This window comes from Anomaloglossus baeobatrachus, chromosome 10 (assembly GCF_048569485.1).
Source record: "Anomaloglossus baeobatrachus isolate aAnoBae1 chromosome 10, aAnoBae1.hap1, whole genome shotgun sequence".
NCBI classification, from domain to species: Eukaryota; Metazoa; Chordata; class Amphibia; order Anura; family Aromobatidae; genus Anomaloglossus; species Anomaloglossus baeobatrachus.
The window spans coordinates 135,875,682-135,899,588 of record NC_134362.1 but is presented as its reverse complement, the minus strand read 5'-3'; the positions used below and the strand labels follow the sequence as shown (position 1 = coordinate 135,899,588).

At 50.2% G+C, this 23,907-nt stretch overlaps 2 protein-coding genes across 5 annotated transcripts in view; one reads left to right on the top strand and one right to left on the bottom strand.

Moving 5' to 3' along the window:
- Positions 1-3,296, bottom strand: part of PRMT7 (protein arginine methyltransferase 7) — a 285,356-nt gene extending 282,060 nt beyond the window's left edge. For 3 of the 4 annotated variants that reach the window (XM_075325671.1, XM_075325672.1, XM_075325673.1), the window contains exon 1: positions 3,171-3,294. The gene's annotated coding sequence lies outside the window, so the exon portion shown is untranslated. Of the gene's footprint in view, positions 1-3,170 lie in introns of all 4 variants that reach the window. The other variant, XM_075325675.1, reaches the window with a different exon arrangement.
- The window catches only part of SLC7A6OS (solute carrier family 7 member 6 opposite strand), a 61,054-nt gene continuing 40,388 nt past the window's right edge, over positions 3,242-23,907 (top strand). Inside the window, exons 1-4 of the mRNA XM_075325676.1 lie at positions 3,242-3,482; positions 9,458-9,814; positions 11,914-12,114; positions 20,033-20,159. Of these exons, the coding sequence (XP_075181791.1) occupies positions 3,303-3,482; positions 9,458-9,814; positions 11,914-12,114; positions 20,033-20,159 (865 nt within the window). The 5' untranslated portion in view covers positions 3,242-3,302. The remainder of the gene's footprint in view (positions 3,483-9,457; positions 9,815-11,913; positions 12,115-20,032; positions 20,160-23,907) is intronic.

Genomic DNA, 23,907 nt, shown 5'->3' with positions numbered 1-23,907 from the left:
TGAGAATCCACCCTAAGAGAATGTGTACTCTACATGTTTCTAGCTGAACCACCTTTAATCATAGCATCTCATTTATTAGGCTGTGTGCTGTAGTTTCACTACAATGACTGTTTTATCAGCAGGAGATTATCACTGCCAGACCAGGTGTCCTTGATCTAGCCACACCCCCTTCCGATGAGCAGCTCACTGTCAATATACAATGTATACAGAGAGCTGTGGCGTGGGCAGCTTTATGAACTGAGCTACATCCAAGAACATTAATTGTGTCACAACTGCTGCTCCCAGTAAACTGCAGTAAGTGATATATTGTTGGAATCAGGGTCTCCTTTCCTACATTGTGCTGTGCTCAGAGGAGATAGCAAAAGTGGGGGTTGTCCAAAACTATTCATTTTATTCCTAAATGTCTGTTTTTATAATAATCTAATCTCTTTTCTAATGTACTTTAATTAGACTTTCCCTATCCTTCCCTCCTTGTTTTTATTTATTTGTTGAAGGCAGCATCAAAATGGTAAGATAAGTGGCACTTGAGTCCAGTGCAGGGGGTCGGATATATTTTACATCAACACGATGGAACAGATTTTCATGAAGTGGAGCAAGATTAAAGGGGTGGTTCACCCATATTTGTTATTGTCTAGATCGATATATTGAGAAACAATGTTTCTCTCAAATACCTTGTGTTGTCAATAGTGCCTGTGAGAGGCGTTATTGCAGACCGCTGTTCCCCGTCCAGTGACGTACCCGTCCAATGCTGCCTCGTCACATCCGTGCAGCCGGCTGCATTCTGAGCCCATCTGCTCCCTGCATTGGACGGGTACGTCACTGGACGGGGAGCAGCGGTCTGCAATAGCGCCTCTCACAGGCACTATTGACAACACAAGGTATTTGAGACAATAAAAAATATGGGTGAACCACCCCTTTAAAGCCTTTAGTGGAAAGAGCTTTCTTTCCAAAATAAAAAACATACAGACAGAAAAAGGCCCCTGTGCAAGAACACTATATGGGCCCTCTGCAATAACAGTGCTATCCGTGACAAAGCTGCTCTGGAGGGGACAGTGGCCCCTCACTGATACGTCCGCTCCTGGCTCTATCCGTGACTGGGCTGCTCTGGAGGGGACAGTGGCCCCTCACTGATACGTTCGCTCCTGGCTCCATCCGTGACTGAGCTGCTCTGGAGGGGACAGTGGCCCCTCACTGATACGTCCGCTCCTGGCTCTATCCGTGACTGAGCTGCTCTGGAGGGCACAGTGGCCCCTCACTGATATGTTCGCTCCTGGCTCTATCCGTGACTGAGCTGCTCTGGAGGGGACAGTGGCCCCTCACTGATACGTCCGCTCCTGGCTCTATCTGTGATTGGGCTGCTCTGGAGGGGACAGTGGCCCCTCACTGATACGTCCGCTCCTGGCTCTATCTGTGATTGGGCTGCTCTGGAGGGAACAGTGGCCCCTCACTGATACGTCCCCTCTTGGCTCTATCCGTGACTGAGCTGCTCTGGAGGGAACAGTGGCCCCTCACTGATACGTCCCCTCCTGGCTCTATCCGTGACTGAGCTGCTCTGGAGGGGACAGTGGCCCTTCACTGATACGTCCCCTCTTGGCTCTATCCGTGACTGAGCTGCTCTGGAGGGAACAGTGGCCCCTCACTGATACGTCCGCTCCTGGCTCTATCCGTGACTGAGCTGCTCTGGAGGGGACAGTGGCCCTTCACTGATACGTTCGCTCCTGGCTCTATCCGTGACTGAGCTGCTCTGGAGGGGACAGTGGCCCTTCACTGATACGTTCGCTCCTGGCTCTATCCGTGACTGAGCTGCTCTGGAGGGGACAGTGGCCCCTCACTGATACGTCCCCTCCTGGCTCTATCCGTGACTGAGCTGCTCTGGAGGGGACAGTGGCCCCTCACTGATACGTCCGCTCCTGGCTCTATCCGTGACTGAGCTGCTCTGGAGGGGACAGTGGCCCCTCACTGATACGTCCGCTCCTGGCTCTATCCGTGACTGAGCTGCTCTGGAGGGGACAGTGGCCCTTCACTGATACGTTCGCTCCTGGCTCTATCCGTGACTGAGCTGCTCTGGAGGGGACAGTGGCCCCTCACTGATACGTCCCCTCCTGGCTCTATCCGTGACTGAGCTGCTCTGGAGGGGACAGTGGCCCCTCACTGATACGTTCGCTCCTGGCTCTATCCGTGACTGGGCTGCTCTGGAGGGGACAGTGGCCCCTCACTGATACGTCCGCTCCTGGCTCTATCCGTGACTGAGCTGCTCTGGAGGGGACAGTGGCCCCTCACTGATACGTCCCCTCTTGGCTCTATCCGTGACTGAGCTGCTCTGGAGGGGACAGTGGCCCTTCACTGATACGTTCGCTCCTGGCTCTATCCGTGACTGAGCTGCTCTGGAGGGGACAGTGGCCCCTCACTGATACGTTCGCTCCTGGCTCTATCCGTGACTGGGCTGCTCTGGAGGGGACAGTGGCCCCTCACTGATACGTCCGCTCCTGGCTCTATCCGTGACTGAGCTGCTCTGGAGGGGACAGTGGCCCCTCACTGATACGTCCCCTCCTGGCTCTATCCGTGACTGAGCTGCTCTGGAGGGGACAGTGGCCCTTCACTGATACGTCCCCTCCTGGCTCTATCCGTGACTGGGCTGCTCTGGAGGGGACAGTGGCCCTTCACTGATACGTTCGCTCCTGGCTCTATCCGTGACTGAGCTGCTCTGGAGGGGACAGTGGCCCCTCACTGATACGTCCCCTCCTGGCTCTATCCGTGACTGAGCTGCTCTGGAGGGGACAGTGGCCCCTCACTGATGTGTCCGCTGCTGGTTACTGGTCCGCAGCTTCGCATTCTGTTACCCACTAATATTAGAGACCACCAGGGGGAGCTCACTGCACACAGACTGTAGGCTCCCCATGCATAAGAGGTCGGTGGCCCGTCACACTCCCCCTAGTGATGGATGCCCATAATCACCTCATTTCATCTGTTGCTATGGGGAACTCCTTTCCCATTTGCTCTACTTTCCTATTTCAACAATGAAGTGTTGGAAGTTAGAACTCAAAATCTGAGACTTTACCGCATAAGATTCCAATTACAGGCAGGCTGCCATTACAGATGTAAATTACAGCACAGGAGCCGCTGTCCAACAATACAAATAATCACTGGCGATTTCTTTCTATCACACTTACATGGCTAGTACACGGAGGCCGCCATCTTCCCACAATGCAACATACCGGAAGCACGTGTGCTGTGACACCCAAAATATGGCTGCGCCTGCTGCACGACACGGCCGGTGAGCGTGACGTAATACACTGCCGACCATGGAGGCAGCGGTGCTTCGCGTGAAGCGTAAGCGAGGGGGAGAGCCGGCGGGGGCGCTCATCATCAGCTGTAAGAGGCCGCGGGCCGAGGAGAGGAGCCCGGCGGCTGAACACGGGAGCGAGGGGGCCGGCTCAGTCCGCACGCAGGTGTTCAAGCTAGCGGCTACCGTGAGCTCCCAGGTACGAGGCGGACACTGACAGGCCGCTGCACGGGACTACAACTCCCAGCATGCTGTGCGGATCTGCACAGACCGCTAAACTGATATTGCACCCTTTACAAATGTGTTGACACCACCATGACGTCATCAGAGCGGCTCTTCCTATTCTAGGCTCCTATGTCTATCGGTGTGACGTCAGCAGAGCGGCTCTTCCTATTCTAGGCTCCTATGTATATCAGTGTGATGTCAGCAGAGCGGCTCTTCCTCTTCTGGGTTGCTCTGTATATCAGTGTGATGTCAGCAGAGCGGCTCTTCCTCTTCTGGGTTGCTCTGTATATCAGTGTGATGTCAGCAGAGCGGCTCTTCCTCTTCTGGGTTGCTCTGTATATCAGTGTGATGTCAGCAGAGCGGCTCTTCCTCTTCTGGGTTGCTCTGTATATCAGTGTGACGTCAGCAGAGCTGCTCTTCCTCTTCTGGGTTGCTCTGTATATCAGTGTGACGTCAGCAGAGCGGCTCTTCCTCTTCTGGGTTGCTCTATATATCAGTGTGATGTCAGCAGAGCGGCTCTTCCTCTTCTGGGTTGCTCTGTATATCAGTGTGACGTCAGCAGAGCGGCTCTTCCTCTTCTGGGTTGCTCTGTATATCAGTGTGACGTCAGCAGAGCGGCTCTTCCTCTTCTGGGTTGCTCTGTATATCAGTGTGATGTCAGCAGAGCGGCTCTTCCTCTTCTGGGTTGCTCTGTATATCAGTGTGACGTCAGCAGAGCGGCTCTTCCTCTTCTGGGTTGCTCTGTATATCAGTGTGATGTCAGCAGAGCGGCTCTTCCTCTTCTGGGTTGCTCTGTATATCAGTGTGATGTCAGCAGAGCGGCTCTTCCTCTTCTGGGTTGCTCTGTTTCAGTGTGACGTCAGCAGAGCGGCTCTTCCTATTCTAGGCTCCTATGTATATCAGTGTGATGTCAGCAGAGCTGCTCTTCCTCTTCTGGGTTGCTCTGTATATCAGTGTGATGTCAGCAGAGCTGCTCTTCCTCTTCTGGGTTGCTCTGTATATCAATGTGACGTCAGCAGAGCTGCTCTTCCTCTTCTGGGTTGCTCTGTATATCAATGTGACGTCAGCAGAGCGGCTCTTCCTCTTCTGGGTTGCTCTGTATATCAGTGTGACGTCAGCAGAGCGGCTCTTCCTCTTCTGGGTTGCTCTGTATATCAATGTGACGTCAGCAGAGCGGCTCTTCCTCTTCTGGGTTGCTCTGTATATCAGTGTGATGTCAGCAGAGCTGCTCTTCCTCTTCTGGGTTGCTCTGTATATCAGTGTGATGTCAGCAGAGCTGCTCTTCCTCTTCTGGGTTGCTCTGTATATCAGTGTGATGTCAGCAGAGCTGCTCTTCCTCTTCTGGGTTGCTCTGTATATCAGTGTGATGTCAGCAGAGCTGCTCTTCCTCTTCTGGGTTGCTCTGTATATCAGTGTGACGTCAGCAGAGCGGCTTTTCTTCTGGGTTGCTCTGTATATCAGTGTGATGTCAGCAGAGCGGCTCTTCCTCTTCTGGGTTGCTCTGTATATCAGTGTGATGTCAGCAGAGCGGCTCTTCCTCTTCTGGGTTGCTCTGTATATCAGTGTGATGTCAGCAGAGCTGCTCTTCCTCTTCTGGGTTGCTCTGTATATCAGTGTGATGTCAGCAGAGCTGCTCTTCCTCTTCTGGGTTGCTCTGTATATCAGTGTGATGTCAGCAGAGCTGCTCTTCCTCTTCTGGGTTGCTCTGTATATCAGTGTGATGTCAGCAGAGCGGCTCTTCCTCTTCTGGGTTGCTCTGTATATCAGTGTGATGTCAGCAGAGCGGCTCTTCCTCTTCTGGGTTGCTCTGTATATCAGTGTGATGTCAGCAGAGCTGCTCTTCCTCTTCTGGGTTGCTCTGTATATCAGTGTGACGTCAGCAGAGCGGCTCTTCCTCTTCTGGGTTGCTCTGTATATCAGTGTGATGTCAGCAGAGCGGCTCTTCCTCTTCTGGGTTGCTCTGTATATCAGTGTGATGTCAGCAGAGCGGCTCTTCCTCTTCTGGGTTGCTCTGTATATCAGTGTGATGTCAGCAGAGCGGCTCTTCCTCTTCTGGGTTGCTCTGTATATCAGTGTGATGTCAGCAGAGCGGCTCTTCCTCTTCTGGGTTGCTCTGTATATCAGTGTGATGTCAGCAGAGCGGCTCTTCCTCTTCTGGGTTGCTCTGTATATCAGTGTGATGTCAGCAGAGCTGCTCTTCCTCTTCTGGGTTGCTCTGTTTCAGTGTGACGTCAGCAGAGCTGCTCTTCCTCTTCTGGGTTGCTCTGTATATCAGTGTGATGTCAGCAGAGCTGCTCTTCCTCTTCTGGGTTGCTCTGTATATCAATGTGACGTCAGCAGAGCGGCTTTTCTTCTGGGTTGCTCTGTATATCAGTGTGACGTCAGCAGAGCGGCTTTTCTTCTGGGTTGCTCTGTATATCAGTGTGACGTCAGCAGAGCGGCTCTTCCTCTTCTGGGTTGCTCTGTATATCAGTGTGATGTCAGCAGAGCTGCTCTTCCTCTTCTGGGTTGCTCTGTATATCAGTGTGATGTCAGCAGAGCTGCTCTTCCTCTTCTGGGTTGCTCTGTATATCAATGTGACGTCAGCAGAGCTGCTCTTCCTCTTCTGGGTTGCTCTGTATATCAATGTGACGTCAGCAGAGCGGCTCTTCCTCTTCTGGGTTGCTCTGTATATCAGTGTGATGTCAGCAGAGCGGCTCTTCCTCTTCTGGGTTGCTCTGTATATCAGTGTGATGTCAGCAGAGCTGCTCTTCCTCTTCTGGGTTGCTCTGTATATCAGTGTGATGTCAGCAGAGCTGCTCTTCCTCTTCTGGGTTGCTCTGTATATCAGTGTGATGTCAGCAGAGCTGCTCTTCCTCTTCTGGGTTGCTCTGTATATCAGTGTGATGTCAGCAGAGCTGCTCTTCCTCTTCTGGGTTGCTCTGTTTCAGTGTGACGTCAGCAGAGCTGCTCTTCCTCTTCTGGGTTGCTCTGTATATCAGTGTGATGTCAGCAGAGCTGCTCTTCCTCTTCTGGGTTGCTCTGTATATCAGTGTGACGTCAGCAGAGCGGCTTTTCTTCTGGGTTGCTCTGTATATCAGTGTGACGTCAGCAGAGCGGCTTTTCTTCTGGGTTGCTCTGTATATCAGTGTGACGTCAGCAGAGCGGCTCTTCCTCTTCTGGGTTGCTCTGTATATCAGTGTGATGTCAGCAGAGCTGCTCTTCCTCTTCTGGGTTGCTCTGTATATCAGTGTGATGTCAGCAGAGCTGCTCTTCCTCTTCTGGGTTGCTCTGTATATCAATGTGACGTCAGCAGAGCTGCTCTTCCTCTTCTGGGTTGCTCTGTATATCAATGTGACGTCAGCAGAGCGGCTCTTCCTCTTCTGGGTTGCTCTGTATATCAGTGTGATGTCAGCAGAGCTGCTCTTCCTCTTCTGGGTTGCTCTGTATATCAGTGTGATGTCAGCAGAGCTGCTCTTCCTCTTCTGGGTTGCTCTGTATATCAGTGTGATGTCAGCAGAGCTGCTCTTCCTCTTCTGGGTTGCTCTGTATATCAGTGTGACGTCAGCAGAGCGGCTCTTCCTCTTCTGGGTTGCTCTGTATATCAGTGTGATGTCAGCAGAGCGGCTCTTCCTCTTCTGGGTTGCTCTGTATATCAGTGTGATGTCAGCAGAGCGGCTCTTCCTCTTCTGGGTTGCTCTGTATATCAGTGTGACGTCAGCAGAGCGGCTCTTCCTCTTCTGGGTTGCTCTGTTTATCAATGTGACGTCAGCAGAGCGGCTCTTCCTCTTCTGGGTTGCTCTATATATCAGTGTGACGTCAGCAGAGCGGCTCTTCCTCTTCTGGGTTGCTCTGTTTATCAATGTGATGTCAGCAGAGCGGCTCTTCCTCTTCTGGGTTGCTCTGTATATCAGTGTGACGTCAGCAGAGCGGCTCTTCCTCTTCTGGGTTGCTCTGTTTATCAATGTGATGTCAGCAGAGCGGCTCTTCCTCTTCTGGGTTGCTCTATATATCAGTGTGACGTCAGCAGAGCTGCTCTTCCTTTTCTGGGCTGCTCTGTACACGCTGTGTTGCTGACTGTCAATCAGCATGACATCATCAGTCACATCCCGATAACAGATCAGAGGGGAAAAGAATCCGCTAAATCGCCAACAGAAGTGAAGTGGTCTGTGAGTGCCCTGAGACAGCAGAGATCACAGCTGGGCACAATAGGCTGATAGTTAACAACTACCGGTTTATTAGTCTTTAGGCACATAGTAAGACAAAACATGCAAGACAAGCCCTATAAACCACTGCTGTCTTCTTCACCCCATGTTCCCCAGCTGTATCCTACAGCCAGTCACTGACCTGTGTGTGCTATTAATCCTGCTCCATAAATGACTGATGCAGAATTAAATCCTAGGAATAAGAAATGATAATCTGCCCATCCCTTCTCTATGTAGGGAGTTCTAGACAAATCCTCCAGAAAAGGAGCTCTGTTTCCCTCAAAAATTAGACCTACCCTGAAACTAAGCCCTAGTAAGATTTTGGGAGCTTTTTTATTATGCTTAAAGTATAAGCCCTACTTCGAAAATAAGCCCTTGTTGTTGTTCCATAAGAAAGTGTCCAAGCAGCTAAAAAAGTTACAGAATACAGCAGGACTCTTCATCAAAGAGTTCCCACACAAAAAAAAAAATCTCACCAGAACCCAAGTAATTCCAGTTCGCAAGTGCTGATGGTGGATGGGGTCTCACATAGAGATCTGTGTTGCTGTCAGGTCCCTCGCCATCTCGGATACATTGCACTGCACCTCTCACAAAACAAATAGGGTACCAGTACCACTTCACTCAGGTGATGCTGCTTCAAGTCACCAGGGGGAGCCAACCGCTGTAGAACGCAGGGGGACCTGACGGTGACACAGATTTATATGTGAGAGCCCGTTCACTTGGCATCTCTAATTGTTTGGGGACAGGTAAGTGCAGTGTCTACTTTCTCTTGAGAGTAAACTTAGAAGTACATAGAGAATAATAAATTGAAGCAGGTAATTTAAACCTTGGTAAATATTATGTGCACCCACCACTATAGGATGGTTCTGCTCCATGAGAATAGCAGATAAGGAAATGTACATGTGACCCAGTAATAGGGTGAACACAAAATGCTGATGTTCCAGAATGTGATGACAGGATTATGTTTGAATAAATGTTGATATATTTTTTTTTTTTGTTTAAGAATAAATGTGGATTGTTGTTCATGGGAAAATATAAGACATCCCCTGAGAGTAAGCCTTAGCGCATATTTCAGAGCAAAAACTAATATAAGACCCGGTGTTATTTTCGGGGAAACACAGTATTAATATGGCGTGGCTCATCCTGGGCTGGTTTATTCATTGGAGTGAGTCCTTCATGACACCACATTACTGCATTTGCATCTTAGGCTATGTGCGCACGTGTGCGTAATTCATGCAGTTACGCTGCGCTTTGTAGCGCAGCGTAACTGCATGCGTCCTGCATCCCCTGCACAGTCTATGGAGATTGTGCAGGGGCCGTGCGCACGTGGCATATTAGAACGCAGCGATTCGGCTGCTGCCCGAATCGCTGCGTTCTAAAAAGTGACATGTCACTTCTTCCGTGCGCTTTGCCGGCAGCCCCTGCTCTGTCTATGGCAGGAGCTGCAGGCAGAGCGCACGTTCTCGCCGGCACCATGCGCTTCAGAACGGAGCTTTTCAGCTGCGCTCTGAAGCGCACCTTTTAGGTGCAGTGCAGAGTGCACACGTGCGCACATAGCCTTACTGTTTTACTGTTTTGTCTTTTTGTTTCCACACTATTTTTCTTCTGATTTGTGCCTTTGTGTGTTGCCTGTGTTTTTTTTTTTTTTCTTATATCATTATATGGGCAGAGTTTGTGGCTTCCAGAAATGAGTTAAAAAAATCACAGATAATGGAACTTCACCTTTCATATCCATACGTTTTTTTTTTTGTTCCACCCTTCTTAGAATGAAACACTCCAGAAGTACGTGCAGGAAGCCATATCCCGAGACCGTGACACCCGGGTGCACTGTCCTCTCATCGGGAACTTGCAGCAGATCCAGAAAGACTTGAGGGCCAGTAGAGAAGCTGAACGCCAAGCGAGTCGCTACCGCTTAGTCTCCAGCCTTAGACCAAAATGTGAAAAGGAGGAAGACTGCAAGCCTGATGAGAACCAACCTACCAGCCCTGTGCAGGAATATGTGCCAGAAACAGCAGAAGCCTCCAAAAAAGATGAAACGGTCTCCAGGGGCTCAAAGGATGAGAAATTCCAAGTTTTTGATATTGAGCAAGAGGAATCAGAGAAAGAAACTGGTGATGTAAAGGTATGTGAGGGCAGGAGGGTGAACAGTGGCGCGTTGTGATGTTACTATGAAGCGGATATGTTGGTATATTGATTGTCACACAGGGCATCACTAGGAGCTCCAGCCACCTATAACACTTCTCGTTATCCATCATGAAATTAAAGGGGTTGTCCAGGACTTACATATTGGTTATTTATCCATACAATAATCCTCAGTATAGGATTGCCATTATCTGTCCATGGGTCATGTCTGGTATTGCAGCATAGCGCCACTAGAGTGAAGACCATTATTATTATTTCTTTTTAGAGCACCATTGATTCTCATGGAACTGTACATGTGAAAAGGGGTTTACATACAAAATATAAATTACATTGAAAGAGGGGAGAGGAATCTGCCCTTGCAGACTTATTCTACAGGATTGTGGATAAGGGCACGGTAGATTGGAGGGGTTATGGCAGCAGGGTCATTGCAGGTTGTAGCTTTCTTGAAGAAATTCATTTTCAGGTATCGTCTGAAAGTTCCAAATGTGGTGAATCATCCGACTTGTTGTGGCGGAGAATATCAAGAGTATGAGGGATACTTGGGAGAAGTCTTACAGGCGATTGAGTGAGGAAAGGACAAGTGTGGAAAAATGAAGGTGGTCTTGGGAGGACCAGGGATTACTTGTTTGAATGTATTGAGAGATATACAGAGGACACAGATTATGGTCAGTGTTAGTCATTTGAGCTACATTAGTTGGTGAATTGGGAACCAATGAAAGGATTTGCAGAGAAGAGAAGTGGAGGAGTAGCAAAGAGGGACGTGGATTATTCCGGCTGCAGAGTTCAGGACGAATTTGAGAGGTGCAAGAGTATTAGCAGGGAGTACACAGAGGAGGATGTTGCAGTACTCTAGGTGGGAGATGATGATGAGGGCATGCACTAACAATTTTGGGATATTTATTTCTCTGTTACAAAATGGCACAGCAGATCAGACACCCAACCCCTCCATCATTCTTTCCCTTGAGTGCTGCCAGAAAAAGCTGAGTGTATCACCCGCAGACCCACAGGGAATTAATGGAGCAGTGTTTGCACATGCGCACTACCACTCCATTGTAACTGTGGTAAAGGTTCCTTATTCTGCGTATTTGTGGAGGTCCTGGCAGTCGAACCCCCCTCTGTCCTCAATCATTAAGTTGTCACCTGTATTGTGGACAGGTGATAACTTGTTTCACCGGAGAACCCCTTTAACTTCATCCTTGCTCCAGAGTATGGCTGATACAAGCTCCACCTAGTAATCCTCACCTGTGAGGCTGTTGGCTCAGATCATGAAATGTTCAGTCCAATGTTTTTCCCCTGGGTGACAAAATACCCTGTGATTAAATCTTTCATCTAGATTTTACATGCACTACTCACAAAACGGTAGGAGAAGCAAACAATATTGCAATCAGAATCTATATTAAATATATCCTGTTCGCTAACCGCCCCATAACGAAGGTTTCCATACCGAAACGGCCGTCGGGTCATATGCTGCTCTCCTGCCTTTCTCTGTTCGCTCCTTTCAGGTAACTATATCTGATTTTCTCTTGGTAGATTTGTCCTGCTTTATTTATCTACACAGGTAGATTAGCTAAAGTACTATGGGTTGTAAACGTCTTCAGTATGTTGTGCACCATGGTCAAAGGAACATCAACATCTCTGAAGATGGACTTGTAACCTTGAGATTCTTGATATTTTTCCACAATTTTGGTTCTCAAGTCCTCAGACAGACATTTTTCTCCTCTTTTTGTTCTCCATGCTTAGTATGGCACACACTATGCAAAGTTTGAGTAAACTTCTGCCTTTTTTTATCTGGTTTCAGGTGTGATTTTATATTGTTCACGCCTATTACTTGCCACAGGTGAGTCTAACTGAGCATCACATGCTTGAAATAAAAGTTGTTTACTCACCAGTTAGGAAAGGTGGCAACAATTTTGTCGTATCCATTTTCGGGGTTATGTGTGAAATTCTGTCCAAGTTGCCTTATTTTTCTGTTTTGTTTTTGTGTTGTTCCAATGCACACAAAGGAAATAAACATGTATATATGAGTGTTAAAAAAAATGGATAACCTGAAACATTCCTTTTCTTTTTCTTGTTCTGAAGGCCTCTGATCCAGAAACCATCATGTGTAATTCCATGATGATGATTCGGGAACGGCTGGCCGTGTCTCAGGAAGGGCACGGCTCGGAGCACAGAGAGAACCCGGATGAGTTTGTATATGACATTTACTATGCGGAGTCCTCTCCAAATAACTGGATCCAGGACATTCTCACTGTCCAGCCATACTACTATGAACAGGATCTGGTAAGATGAGCTTTTCACAAATGCAGCCACCTGGGAGACGCCTCAGACAACCGCATCAAGCGGCCTGCTCCGGGGCAACTGCCCTGGGTGCCTCTTGCCCCTCTCCACCCCTCCCTACCTAAATACGTTCCTGAGGTTTCTGTCTTAACTTATGCTGCTCTCGGATTACATGGCAAATATATGCTGACAGATTCCTTTCAGGCCCCTTTCACATGTACGTGTCTCTGGTACGTGTTTGGCAGTTTTCTCACGTACCGGAGACACGTACACACGTTAAACCTAGGTATTCCTATGATTTTGGACACACGTAAGTATTTCTTCGGCGCTCCATTGGGAGACCCAGACGATTGGGTGTATAGTACTGCCTCCGGAGGCCACACAAAGCATTACACTAAAAAGTGTAAGGCCCCTCCCCTTCTGGCTATACACCCCCAGTGGGATCACTGGCTCACCAGTTTTCTGCTTTGTGCGAAGGAGGTCAGACATCCACGCATAGCTCCACTGTTTAGTCAGCAGCAGCTGCTGACTATGTCGGATGGAAGAAAAGAGGGCCCATACTAGGGCCCCCAGCATGCTCCCTTCTCACCCCACTTTTGTCGGGTGTTTGTTAAGGTTGAGGTACCCATTGCGGGTACGGAGGCTGGAGCCCACATGCTGTTTTCCTTCCCCATCCCCCCTCAGGGCTCTGGGCGAAGTGGGATCTTACAGGTCTCCAGGCACTGAGACCGGGCTCCATCCACAGACCCAGAGAACCTGCTGGATATGGAGCTGAGTATCGTCAGGGACAGGCCCTGCTACATTAAGGTACTCTGTGTCCCCGGGCAAGCGCGCACACACACACCAGCATTGCTGGGAGTGTTAGTGCGCCGGGGGCAACAGCGCGGAGCGCTCGTGCTATTGTTCACTACAGCTTTGCTGAGTGACTTTATGTATTGGGAACTGCCGCGCCGGCCGCTGCTGGGTGTTTTTTTACATTGTGGCGCGGCTGGGACTTGTGGTGCGCCGGGGACTTCCGCGCTGGCCGTGCACATGGACGGCCGCGCTTATTACTCGAGTCCCCGCCTTTGCGGCCTAGTTTTCGTTTCGTTCCCGCCTCCAGCCCTGCCAGTCAGGGGTGAGGCGGGACGCTGTACAGACAGTCAGCGCCGAGGGCTGGAGTCTGCTTTGCATTCTCCAGCCCCCTTCACTGGACACAGTGGGACGCCAGTTTCCCGCTCTTGTCTGGGGCACGCCCACGGCCCGCCCCTCGTCACACGAGCTGGAGAAGGACGCCGGCAGCCATTCCTGCACGCAGTCCGAGCTGGGGAACGGAGACATGCTCTGGGCAACCACTCACAGGGCTCTGGCGACCACACACCCGCGTTATAGGCGGGCGGTAAGCAGCACCTGAAGTGCTGACCCCACTAAATACCGAAGTGTCCATTTGTATTTTATGCTTGTATGCTATACACTGCACTGTACGGTCGCTATCTTTGGCTATATGCCCTCCTAGATGGCGAGATAACAGCAGCAAAAAAGCAAGGGTGCTAAGGCACAGTTTTTCTAGGCTGCTTGTATTGCATGCGCTGAAGTGTTCATTTGTACTTATGCTTGTATGCTATACATTGCACTGTACGGTCGCTACTCTTGGCTATATTCTCCTAGAGGGCTGGACAGCAGCAGCAAAAAGCATGGGTGCCAAGGCACAGGTTTTCTATGCTGCTTGTATTGCATGTGCTGAAGTGTTCATTTGTACTTATGCTTGTATGCTATACATTGCACTGTACGGTCGCTACTCTTGGCTATATTCTCCTAGAGGGCTGGACAACAGCAGCAAAAAAGCATGGGCGCCAAGGCACAGGCTTTATAGGCTGCTTGTATTGCATGTGCTGAAGTGTTCATTTGTACTTATGCTTGTATGCTATACATTGCACTGTACGGTCGCTACTCTTGGCTATATTCTCCTAGATGGCTGGACAACAGCAGCAAAAAAGCAAGGGTGCCAAGGCACAGGCTTTCTATGCTGCTTGTATTGCATGTGCTGAAGTGTTTATGCTTGTATGCTATACATTGCATAGATGGCTAGAATACAGCAGCAAAAAAGCAACACAGGCTTTCTATGCTGCTTTTCCTGCATGTGATACTGTTCCACCGGCAGGTTCCACTGACCCCCAATTGTGTGCAATGCACCCCTGTAGCACTTGGTCAGCCGGGGTCTCTACTAGAGGTGGCCAAAGGAACCACCTGTGAACCCTGTCCAGGGACAGTGACGGAGTTGCAGTTTCGGCTGATAGATTGTCATGGGATAGAGACTTTGCAGTCCAGACAGGCCATGGGCAATCTTGATTAATGCTCCCTGGCCACCCTCATTTGGAACATAATCAGTGCTCCGGGGGGGGTCCCAGGCATTCCAGGGTGAAGGCTCTGACACGGACGGCAGTCCCAGACAGCCTAAGCTGGCTCGCTGGGTGCGGCACTCGGCTTCATCACTGGTCAAGGTCCCAGCGGGAGGACTCTCTGTATGATGAGGCAGACGTAGCTGATCAGGGCTTTGGTCCTGACACCGCTCTCAATCCGGATACACCGGATGGTGACGCCATAGTGAATGATCTTATAGCGTCCATCAATGGAATGTTGGATATTGCTCCCTCAGCTCCCCCAGGGGAGGAGTCAGCTTTACAGCAGGAAAAATCCTTTTTCAGTATCTCATGCGTATATTGAGTACTTTTCTGGCCACACTGACTTCAGAGAAGCAGTTCAGAAACACCACGCTTACCAGATAAGCGTTTTCTCCAAATGTATTAAGGATACACGTTATCCCTTCCCCCTGACGTGGTAAAGCGCTGGACCCAGGGTCCAAAGGTGGATCCCCCAATCTCCAGGCTTGCGGCTAGATCCATAGTTGCAGTGGAGATGGGACGTCACTTAAAGATGCCATTGACAGACAGATGGACCTCTGGTTGAAATCTGTCTGTGAAGCTATCAGCGTGTCGGTTGCTCCGGCATTCGCAGCCGTATGGGCACTCTAAGCTTTTTCAGCTGGTCTTGCGCAGCTGGTCTTGAGCACATGTACATCTGTGCCGCAGGTGGTGTCCTTAACCTCGCAATGTCTGCATTGCGACTTACCCTAGTAATGCTGTCCTGGGGGGACAGTCGAGGTTTCGGTCCTTCCCAGGCTCGGGCAGGTCCCAATTGTCCTCGTCCAAAAGGGCTCAAAATGCTCAGAGGGGCTCAAATTCCGGCCGGGCTCAATCACGCCCAAGGAAGGCTGCAGGAGGAACCGCTACCAAGGCGGTCTCCTCATGACTTCAGCTCTCTCTCTCCGCATCCGCGGTTGGTGGCAGACTCTCCCGCTTGGCGACATTTAGCTGCCGCAGGTCACAGACCGGTGGGTGAGAGACATTGTGTCTCACGTGTACAGGACATTCCCCCCCCCCCCCACCGAGCCGATGCTCTTCTGCAGGCAGAAGGAGTGGTAATCCCTGTTCCTCTTCAGGAACAAGACACGGTTTTTTCCTCCAATCTGATTGGGGTGCCAAAAAAGGGTGGCTCTTTCCGTTCCGTTCTGGACCTAAAACTGCTCACCAAGCACGTGAAGGCCAGGCGGTTCCGGATGTAACCCTCCGCTCCGTCATTGCCTCAATGTCTCAAGGAGATTTCCTAGCATCAATAGATATCAGGATGCTTATCTCCACGTGCCGATTGCTCCAGAGCACCAGCGTTTGCTACGTTTCGTTATTGAAGACGAGCATCTTCAGTGCGTAGCCCTGCCCTTCGGTCTGGCGACAGCCCTACGGGTTTTCACCAAGTTCAGGGCAGCAGTGGGAGCAGTCCTGCACTCTCAGGGTCACTCTGTGATCCTTACTGGGACGATCCACTTGTCAAGGCACCCTCTCAAGAGGCATGCCAACACAGCCTGAACGGGGCGCTGGAGACTCTCCAGAGTTTCGGGGGGATCATCAACTTTTCAAGGTTACATCGGGCACCGACCCAATCGCTGACATATCTGGGCATGGAGTTTCACACTCCCTCAGCGATAGTGAAGCTTCCGCTGGACAAGCAGCGTTCACTACAGACGGGGGTGCAGTCTCTCCTTCAAGGCCAGTCACACCCCTTAAGACGCCTCATGCAGAGGCAGTCACTTTCGCGCAGTTTCATCTGCGTCCACTTCAATGGGACATGCTTTGCCAATGGGTTGGGGAGTCGACGTCCCTAGACAGGAACGTTTCCCTTCTCAGACGGTCAAGGACTCTCTTCAGAGGAGTCCATCCTTCAGATCAATGTTCTGGAAATCTGGGCAGTGTATCTTGCCCTGCAAGCCTTCCAGCAGTGGCTGGAAGGAAAACGGATCCGAATTCAGTCGGACAATTCCACAGCGGTGGCAGACATCGCCCACCAAGGCGGAACACGCATCGCCAAGCCTACCAGGCAATCCGGCGGATTCTGACGTGGGTGGGGGACAGAGCATCCACCATATCCGCAGTTCACATCCCGGGCGTAGAAAATTGGGAAGCAGACTTCCTCAGTCGCCTGGGCATGGACGCAGGGGAATGGCCTCTGTACCCAGAATGGTGTCAGGAAATCTGTAGCAGCTGGGGGATGCCGGACGTCGACCTAATGGCGTCTCGGCACAACAACAAGGTCCCGATTTTCATGGCGCGGTCTCACGAGCAAAGAGCTCTGGCGGCAGGCGCCCTAGTTCAGGATTGGTCGCAGTTCCAGCTACCCTATGTGTTTCCACCTCTGGCACTGTTGCCCAGAGTGCTACGCAAGCTCAGCTCCGCTTGCCGCCGCGCCATCCTCGTCGTCCCAGACTGGCCGAGGAGGTCGTGGTTCCCGGATCTGTGGCATCTCACGGTCGGCCAACCGTGGGCACTCTCAGACCGGCCAGACTTACTGTCCCAAGGGCCGTTTTTTCCACTGAATTCTACGGCCCTGATCCTGACTGTATGGCCATCGAGTCCGAGATCCTAGCGTCTTCAGGATTATCTCAAGACGTCATTGCCACCATGAGACGGGCTAGGAAGCCGACGTCTGCCAAGATCTACCACAAGACGTGGAAGTTATTCTTATCTTGGTGCTCTGCTTCGGGAGTGTCTCCCTGGCCATTTGCATTGTCTCCTTTTTCCTCCCTTCCTGCATCTGGATTGGGAAAAGGTTTGTCGCTCGGCTCCCTTAAAGGACAAGTCGCAGCGCTGTCGGTATTTTTTCAGAAGCGCCTAGTACGACTTCCTCAGGTACGCACGTTCCTGCAGGGGGGTTATCACATTGTCCCTCCGTACAAGAGGCCGTTAGACCCATGGGATCTGCACAGGGTATTAATTGCTCTCCAGGAGCCGCCCTTCGAGCCTCTGAGGGATGTTTTCACTTTCTCGACTTTCACAGAAAGTGGCCTTTCTGGTAGCGGTCACCTCTCTTCGGAGAGTGTCCGAACTAGCAGCGCGGTCATCCAAAGCTCCCTTCCTGGTGTTCACCAAGATAAGGTAGTGCTGCGTCCGATCCCAGAGTTTCTCCCTAAGGTGGTATCCCTTTTTTATCACAATCAGGATATCTCCTTACCTTCCTTTTATCCATTTCATCGATATGTAATGGCTTTGCATTGTTGGATCTGGTGTAGAGCACCCAGAATCTACATTCCCGCACGGCGCCCCTGCGCCGCTCGGATGCACTCTTTGTCCTTGTCACTGGTCAGCGCAAGGGATCGCAGGCTGCAAAATCCACCCTGGCTCGATGGATCAAGGAACCAATTCTTGAAGCCTACCGTTCTGCGGGGCTTCCGGTTCCATCAGGGCTGAAGGCCCATTCTACCAGAGCCGTGGGTGCGTCCTGGGCATTACGACACCAGGCTACGGCTCAACAGGTGTGCCAGGCAGCTACCTGGTCGAGTCTGCACACTTTCACCAAACATTATCAGGTGCATACCTATGCTTCGGCGGATGCCAGCCTAGGTAGAAGAGTCCTGCAGGCGGCAGTTGCCTCCCCGTAGGGGAGGGCTGTCGTTGCAGCTCTAACATGAGGTATTTCTTTACCCACCCAGGGACAGCTTTTGGACGTCCCAATCGTCTGGGTCTCCCAATGGAGCGCCGAAGAAGGGAATTTTGTTACTTACCGTAAATTCCTTTTCTTCTAGCTCCTATTGGGAGACCCAGCACCCGCCCTGTTGTCCTTCGGGATTTTTGGTTGTTTTTCGGGTACACATGTTGTTCATGTTGAATGGTTTTCAGTTCTCCGATGTTACTTCGGAGTGAATTTGTTTAAACCAGTTATTGGCTTTCCTCCTTCTTGCTTTTGCACTAAAACTGGTGAGCCAGTGATTCCACTGGGGGTGTATAGCCAGAAGGGGAGGGGCCTTACACTTTTTAGTGTAATGCTTTGTGTGGCCTCCGGAGGCAGTACTATACACCCAATCGTCTGGGTCTCCCAATAGGAGCTAGAAGAAAAGGAATTTACGGTAAGTAACAAAATTCCCTTCTTGCGCATGGAACGTGTGTCCGCTCCGTACTTAGGTGTGGCCGTATGTTTCTCACGCCGACATGTCCGTTTTCTCTACGGCATCACGGATGTCACACGGAACGCAAACGTGTCACACATAACACACATGGACCACACGGATGTGTGCCGTGTGACATACACCGGAGAGAAGACATGTGTCTTTAAAAAAAAAAAAAAATCTTTACTCACCTTCTCCAGCCCTCCTGTCTCTGCCACTTCTGTCACTTGCTGCCGACTGCCACTCATTGAATATTCACTTCACTGCGGCCGGAAGCTGCAGCAGCGGGGAGTCGGCAGGACCGGAGACCGAAGATCAGCACCACAGACAGCGACGCCAGGGGCAGGTGAGCAGAAGGTTTCCGTTCTCCGTGTGTCATCACGGAAAACACACGTGAGCCATAAACACGGCTCATGGAGGACAAAATGCACCTTTGACACGTCCATGAAAAACGTGCATGGTTTTTAACGGACGTGTGAAAGAGGCCTTAAAGGGAGTCAGTCACCCCTGAAACTTAAGTTATTTTTATATTTATAAAGGGGACTTAGCCCCAATAAAATGCGTACATGTGCTGTAACTTTTGCTTATTTTGTTTGATATTAAAAAAAAATAGATTTTATATGTAAGTAAGGAGTCCACCATGGCGGGACCAAGGGCCAGATCACCATTTTGCTCAGTTAGTTGCAATCTTCCACACCTTTCCTTATGTTCATTGACAGCGCTCAGTTTGGATTGCTGCATGAATTCAGTCTCCAGTCCTGCACGCACTGACACTCCAGGAGCCGAGAGCATGCACTGTCATTGTGCACAAGTGTGTTCCCATCTCACTGTATCTGCTGCGGATGCTCGCTCCACACAGGATTACACAGTAGCAGGCAGCCTGTGCGACGGTAAAGAGAGATGAAAGTGGGCGCACTGACACTGTGAGGTCTCTAGGCTCCTACAATGGCACTGTGTGCTGGTATAAATGTATTTCGAGGTGACAGACTCTTTGTAAGAATGGTTAAAAAGATCAACAGTTGCCAACTACCTGCCTGTTCTGCCCAGTGTTTATTTCTACCGACACAGAGCGGTCACAGACCTCTCTTACCTGCAATTCTGCGGCTCCCAGTGACATCACGCCGCCAGAGCAACAGCTTCTCTTCCACTCTGCTCTGTTGACGGCGTCTCTAGTGATGTCATTCTGATTGACAGCCGGCTCTCCGCTGCCTACCTGCGGGGAGTTGGCTGTCAATCAGCATGTGTTGCCAGTTACACCTCGTCAGCAGATTCAACAGAGTGGAGGAAGAGCTGCTCAGGCTGAGCTAATTGAGAGGAGTTAATCTTTCCAATTACATATGTTGATTATGCTCTAATAAAAGTAGCAAAATTAACAAATTCCCTTTAGTTGTCATTATTATTGTCACTGTTTTTTGACCTTTGTTTTTTCTTTCTACGTTGCGTGCTCAGGTGCCTGAAGATGATGAGCCGGATGAAGTGTATGAAGATGAGGATGATGAGAATGAAGAAAACAACTGGAGGAATGATTATCCTGATGAAGAAGAGGAGTGCAGCGATCGGGAGGAGCGATACATGGGTAATGTTCACGTGTTATAATACTTTACTGATCATAGACCAGCTTATGGACTAGTGATGCCGCTATGCTACAAGACATGATATCAGGATGTCCAGTCGCAGAGGGCTCATTTTATTTAGGTGGTTTCATACGACGACCTTTGTATATTTTACATAATACCATCATTCATATGATTTGCAGAAAAGGTATAACATAGCCGTGAGCATAGTCCATCCCTATGATATGGTGATCATGTTATGATTTGTGGCCCCTTCATCTGTACTTGTCACATAGCTTTATGTAGTACACTGTATGTTCACATGTTTCAGATTTTATTGTGGATTGTTGGGCATTTTATCCCATTCATCTAAGCCCTAATCAGAAAAATAAAACCAAATTTCATAGGGGTGTGATAACATGGAAAGAGGGCAGACTAGCCTACTAATGCCAGTTTGAATAGTCAATGCGCTAATTCTCATAGGAACAGCGCATTTTATATATGATTTTAAGAAACCTTGATTTAAGTAAATGGCATTAATCAGGGCTGGTTAGGCTGGGAATTTTGGCATACAGGTATGAATGCTGCTGGTTTGGAGGGCACCTGACAGGTTCCTTTTAATAAGGGCATATTTATATTATTTGAAAACTCCTGTAAATTCTAACCTGTCCAGTAGATGGCGACCCAATCCCGTATTGAGGGCACATTGCAAGCTGCTTAGCCGCATTCCTATAAAAGAGAAGACATGGCGTACACAAAGTTTCAGCTCCTTTTGGTTGACATACCGCAGTGTTGTCACAACAGATGCACACAATATATTGCTATGCTACAGCCCTGTGTGGTGTGCAATCAGCCAACAACTACAGAATAGTCACTGAAGTCTTTTTGGACTACTTATTTGTCTGCATAGATTATTAACGTGGTCTGAAATAAAAAAAAGTCACCTTATAGACAAACACAATCTAACTAAACTAATAACACACACAATTGTACCGCTCATGCCTTTAATTGAGCACATTGAGTAAAGGGTGAAGAAGTGAACCTTGGATAATATTTCTAGTATAGGTCATACCTCTGCATGTTGTTGTCCATGGTTGTTTACTTTTTGACTTTTTGGTTTATTTTAACTACATCTGAACTGTCCACAGGCTGTAAATGTCAGTTCAGGGAAGCGGCTGTGGGGGTGGAGAACAGCTGTCAGATGCAGCCACCATTTCTGAGTACATGCGATGTTTCGATCACCTCTGTTGCAGCAGCCAAAAAAACCTTAATTCTGGCAAACTTTTCTTCGGTATGCTGTTTACCGATCGTCGGATAAATTCATTTTATATTTTGATAGATTGGATAGTTCTGAACTCAGCAATACCAAATATGTGGGGTTTGTTTATTTTTTAAATACCATATGTTTCGTTTTATAAGACGCACCAGAATATAAGATGCACCCCAAATTTAGAGATAAAAAAAATGGGGTCCATCTTATACTCTGATGTTGTCTTACCAGAGAGGAAGCAGCAGCGGTTGTGGAGTGGAGTCGCAAGAGGCAGGGGCGGTGCTGGTGGGGTTTGTGCTGGCAGGGGTGGGGGTCCGTGCTGGCAGTGGTGGGGGTCCGTGCTGGCAGTGGTGGGGGTCCGTGCTGGCAGTGGTGGGGGTCCGTGCTGGCAGTGGTGGGGGTCCGTGCTGGCAGTGGTGGGGGTCCGTGCTGGCAGTGGTGGGGGTCTGTGCTGGCAGTGGTGGGGGTCTGTGGTGGGGGTCTGAGCTGGCAGTGGTGGGGGTCTGAGCTGGCAGTGGTGGGGGTCTGTGCTGGCAGTGGTGGGGGTCTGTGCTGGCATTGGTGGGGGTCTGTGCTGGCAGGGGTGGGGGGGGTCTGCTGGCAGCGGTGGTGGGGGTCTGTGCTGGCAGCGGTGGGGGGGGGGGTCTGTGCAGTGGTGAGGGTCTGTGCTGGCATTGGTTGGTGGGTCTTAGCTGGCAGGGGTGGGGGGGGTCTGTACTGGCAAGGGAGGGGGTCTGTGCTGGAAGCAGAAGCTGCGGTGGTTGTGTAGTGGAGTAGGCTGGCGCGGTGGGTGTCCCAGATTCTGTCGGCGGTCTGGGCTTCAAAGAAATGGCGCCCAGAGTGGCGTGTGCACATATGGAGCTCTTAGCCGAGAGCTCCATATGTGCACGTGCTGACTCCGAGCGCCATCATTTGAAGCCAGAGCATCTGGGATACCCGCCACACAGCCACCGCAGCTTCCGCTGCTAGCACAGCCACCGCAGCTTCCGCTGCTAGCACAGCCACCGCAGCTTCCGCTGCTAGCACAGCCACCGCAGCTTCCGCTGCCAGCACAGCCACCGCAGGCCGCACAGCAAGCCGGCCACCCGTACAGAGAGGCAGCCAGCCTCTCAATTTTTTTTGAGGAAAAGCATGTCTTATAATGTGAACAATACGGTAGTTTTTCCAAAAGAGGGAGTGATTTAAACTTCTGCAATTTTTTTGGTTCATCTTTTAAAAAAATTGATTGTCTTCACTTTTTATTACCGTATTTTTCGCTTATACATATACATACATACATATATATATATATATATATATATATATATATATATATATATTGTGATAACACGCTCCGGGATCGCCTTTGCTGGGTTCCAAGGGCACGTATTCACCTCAGGCAGACAGCCGAATTCAAGGTGTAACTGACGCTTGGTCAGGTTTATTGCAGTGAAGCATAAACAAAAGGAAAAAAAACACCAACAAAATAAATCCTTGCCTGTCCGGCACTAACTATACACGGTGTTATCCTAACTACCAACTGGAGGGCTTCTCCCTTCCAGCTAAACCATACAAACATCAGGCACTGCTCCTCACAAGTGTCTCCTACACAGACAGGCTTACTGTGTTCCCAGATGGAGACCCTCCCCCAACTTCCCAGATTCCTTTTACCTCCGTCCTTCACCTCCCATTAATCCATTAGTAGCCAGGTGATCCTGGCCAGGCTAAGGGTACCTTCACACTTAGCGATGCAGCAGCGATCCGACCAGCGATCTGACCTGGTCAGGATCGCTGCTGCATCGCTACATGGTCGCTGGTGAGCTGTCAAACAGGCAGATCTCACCAGCGACCAGTGAACAGCCCCCAGCCAGCAGCGACGTGCAAGCGACGCTGCGCTTGCACGGAGCTGCCGTCTGGAAGCTGCGGAGACTGGTAACTAAGGTAAACATCGGGTATGGTTACCCGATGTTTACATTAGTTACCAGCGCACAGCTGTGTGTGCAGGGAGCAGGGAGCCGCGCACACTGAGCGCTGGCTCCTTGCTCTCCTAGCTGCTGTACACATCGGGTTAATTAACCCGATGTGTACAGCAGCTACATGTGCAGAGAGCCGGAGCCGGCAGCACAGGCAGCGTGAGAGCTGCAGATGCTGGTAACTAAGGTAAATATCGGGTAACCACCTTGGTTACCCGATGTTTATCTTGGATACAGCTTACCTCAGCTGTCAGACGCCGGCTCCTGCTCCCTGCTCGCTTCATTTGTCGCTCTCTTGCTGTCACACACAGCGATCTGTGTGTCACAGCAGGAGAGCGGCTTTGAAGAAAACGAACCAGGGCTGTGTGTAACGAGCAGCGATCTCGCAGCAGGGGCCAGATCGCTGCTCAGTGTCACACACAGCGAGATCGCTAATGAGGTCACTGCTGCGTCACAAAAACCGTGACTCAGCAGCGATCTCGGCAGCGAGCTCGCTGTGTGTGAAGCACCCCTTAGTCACATAGGACCGATACCGGGGTGAGATATACC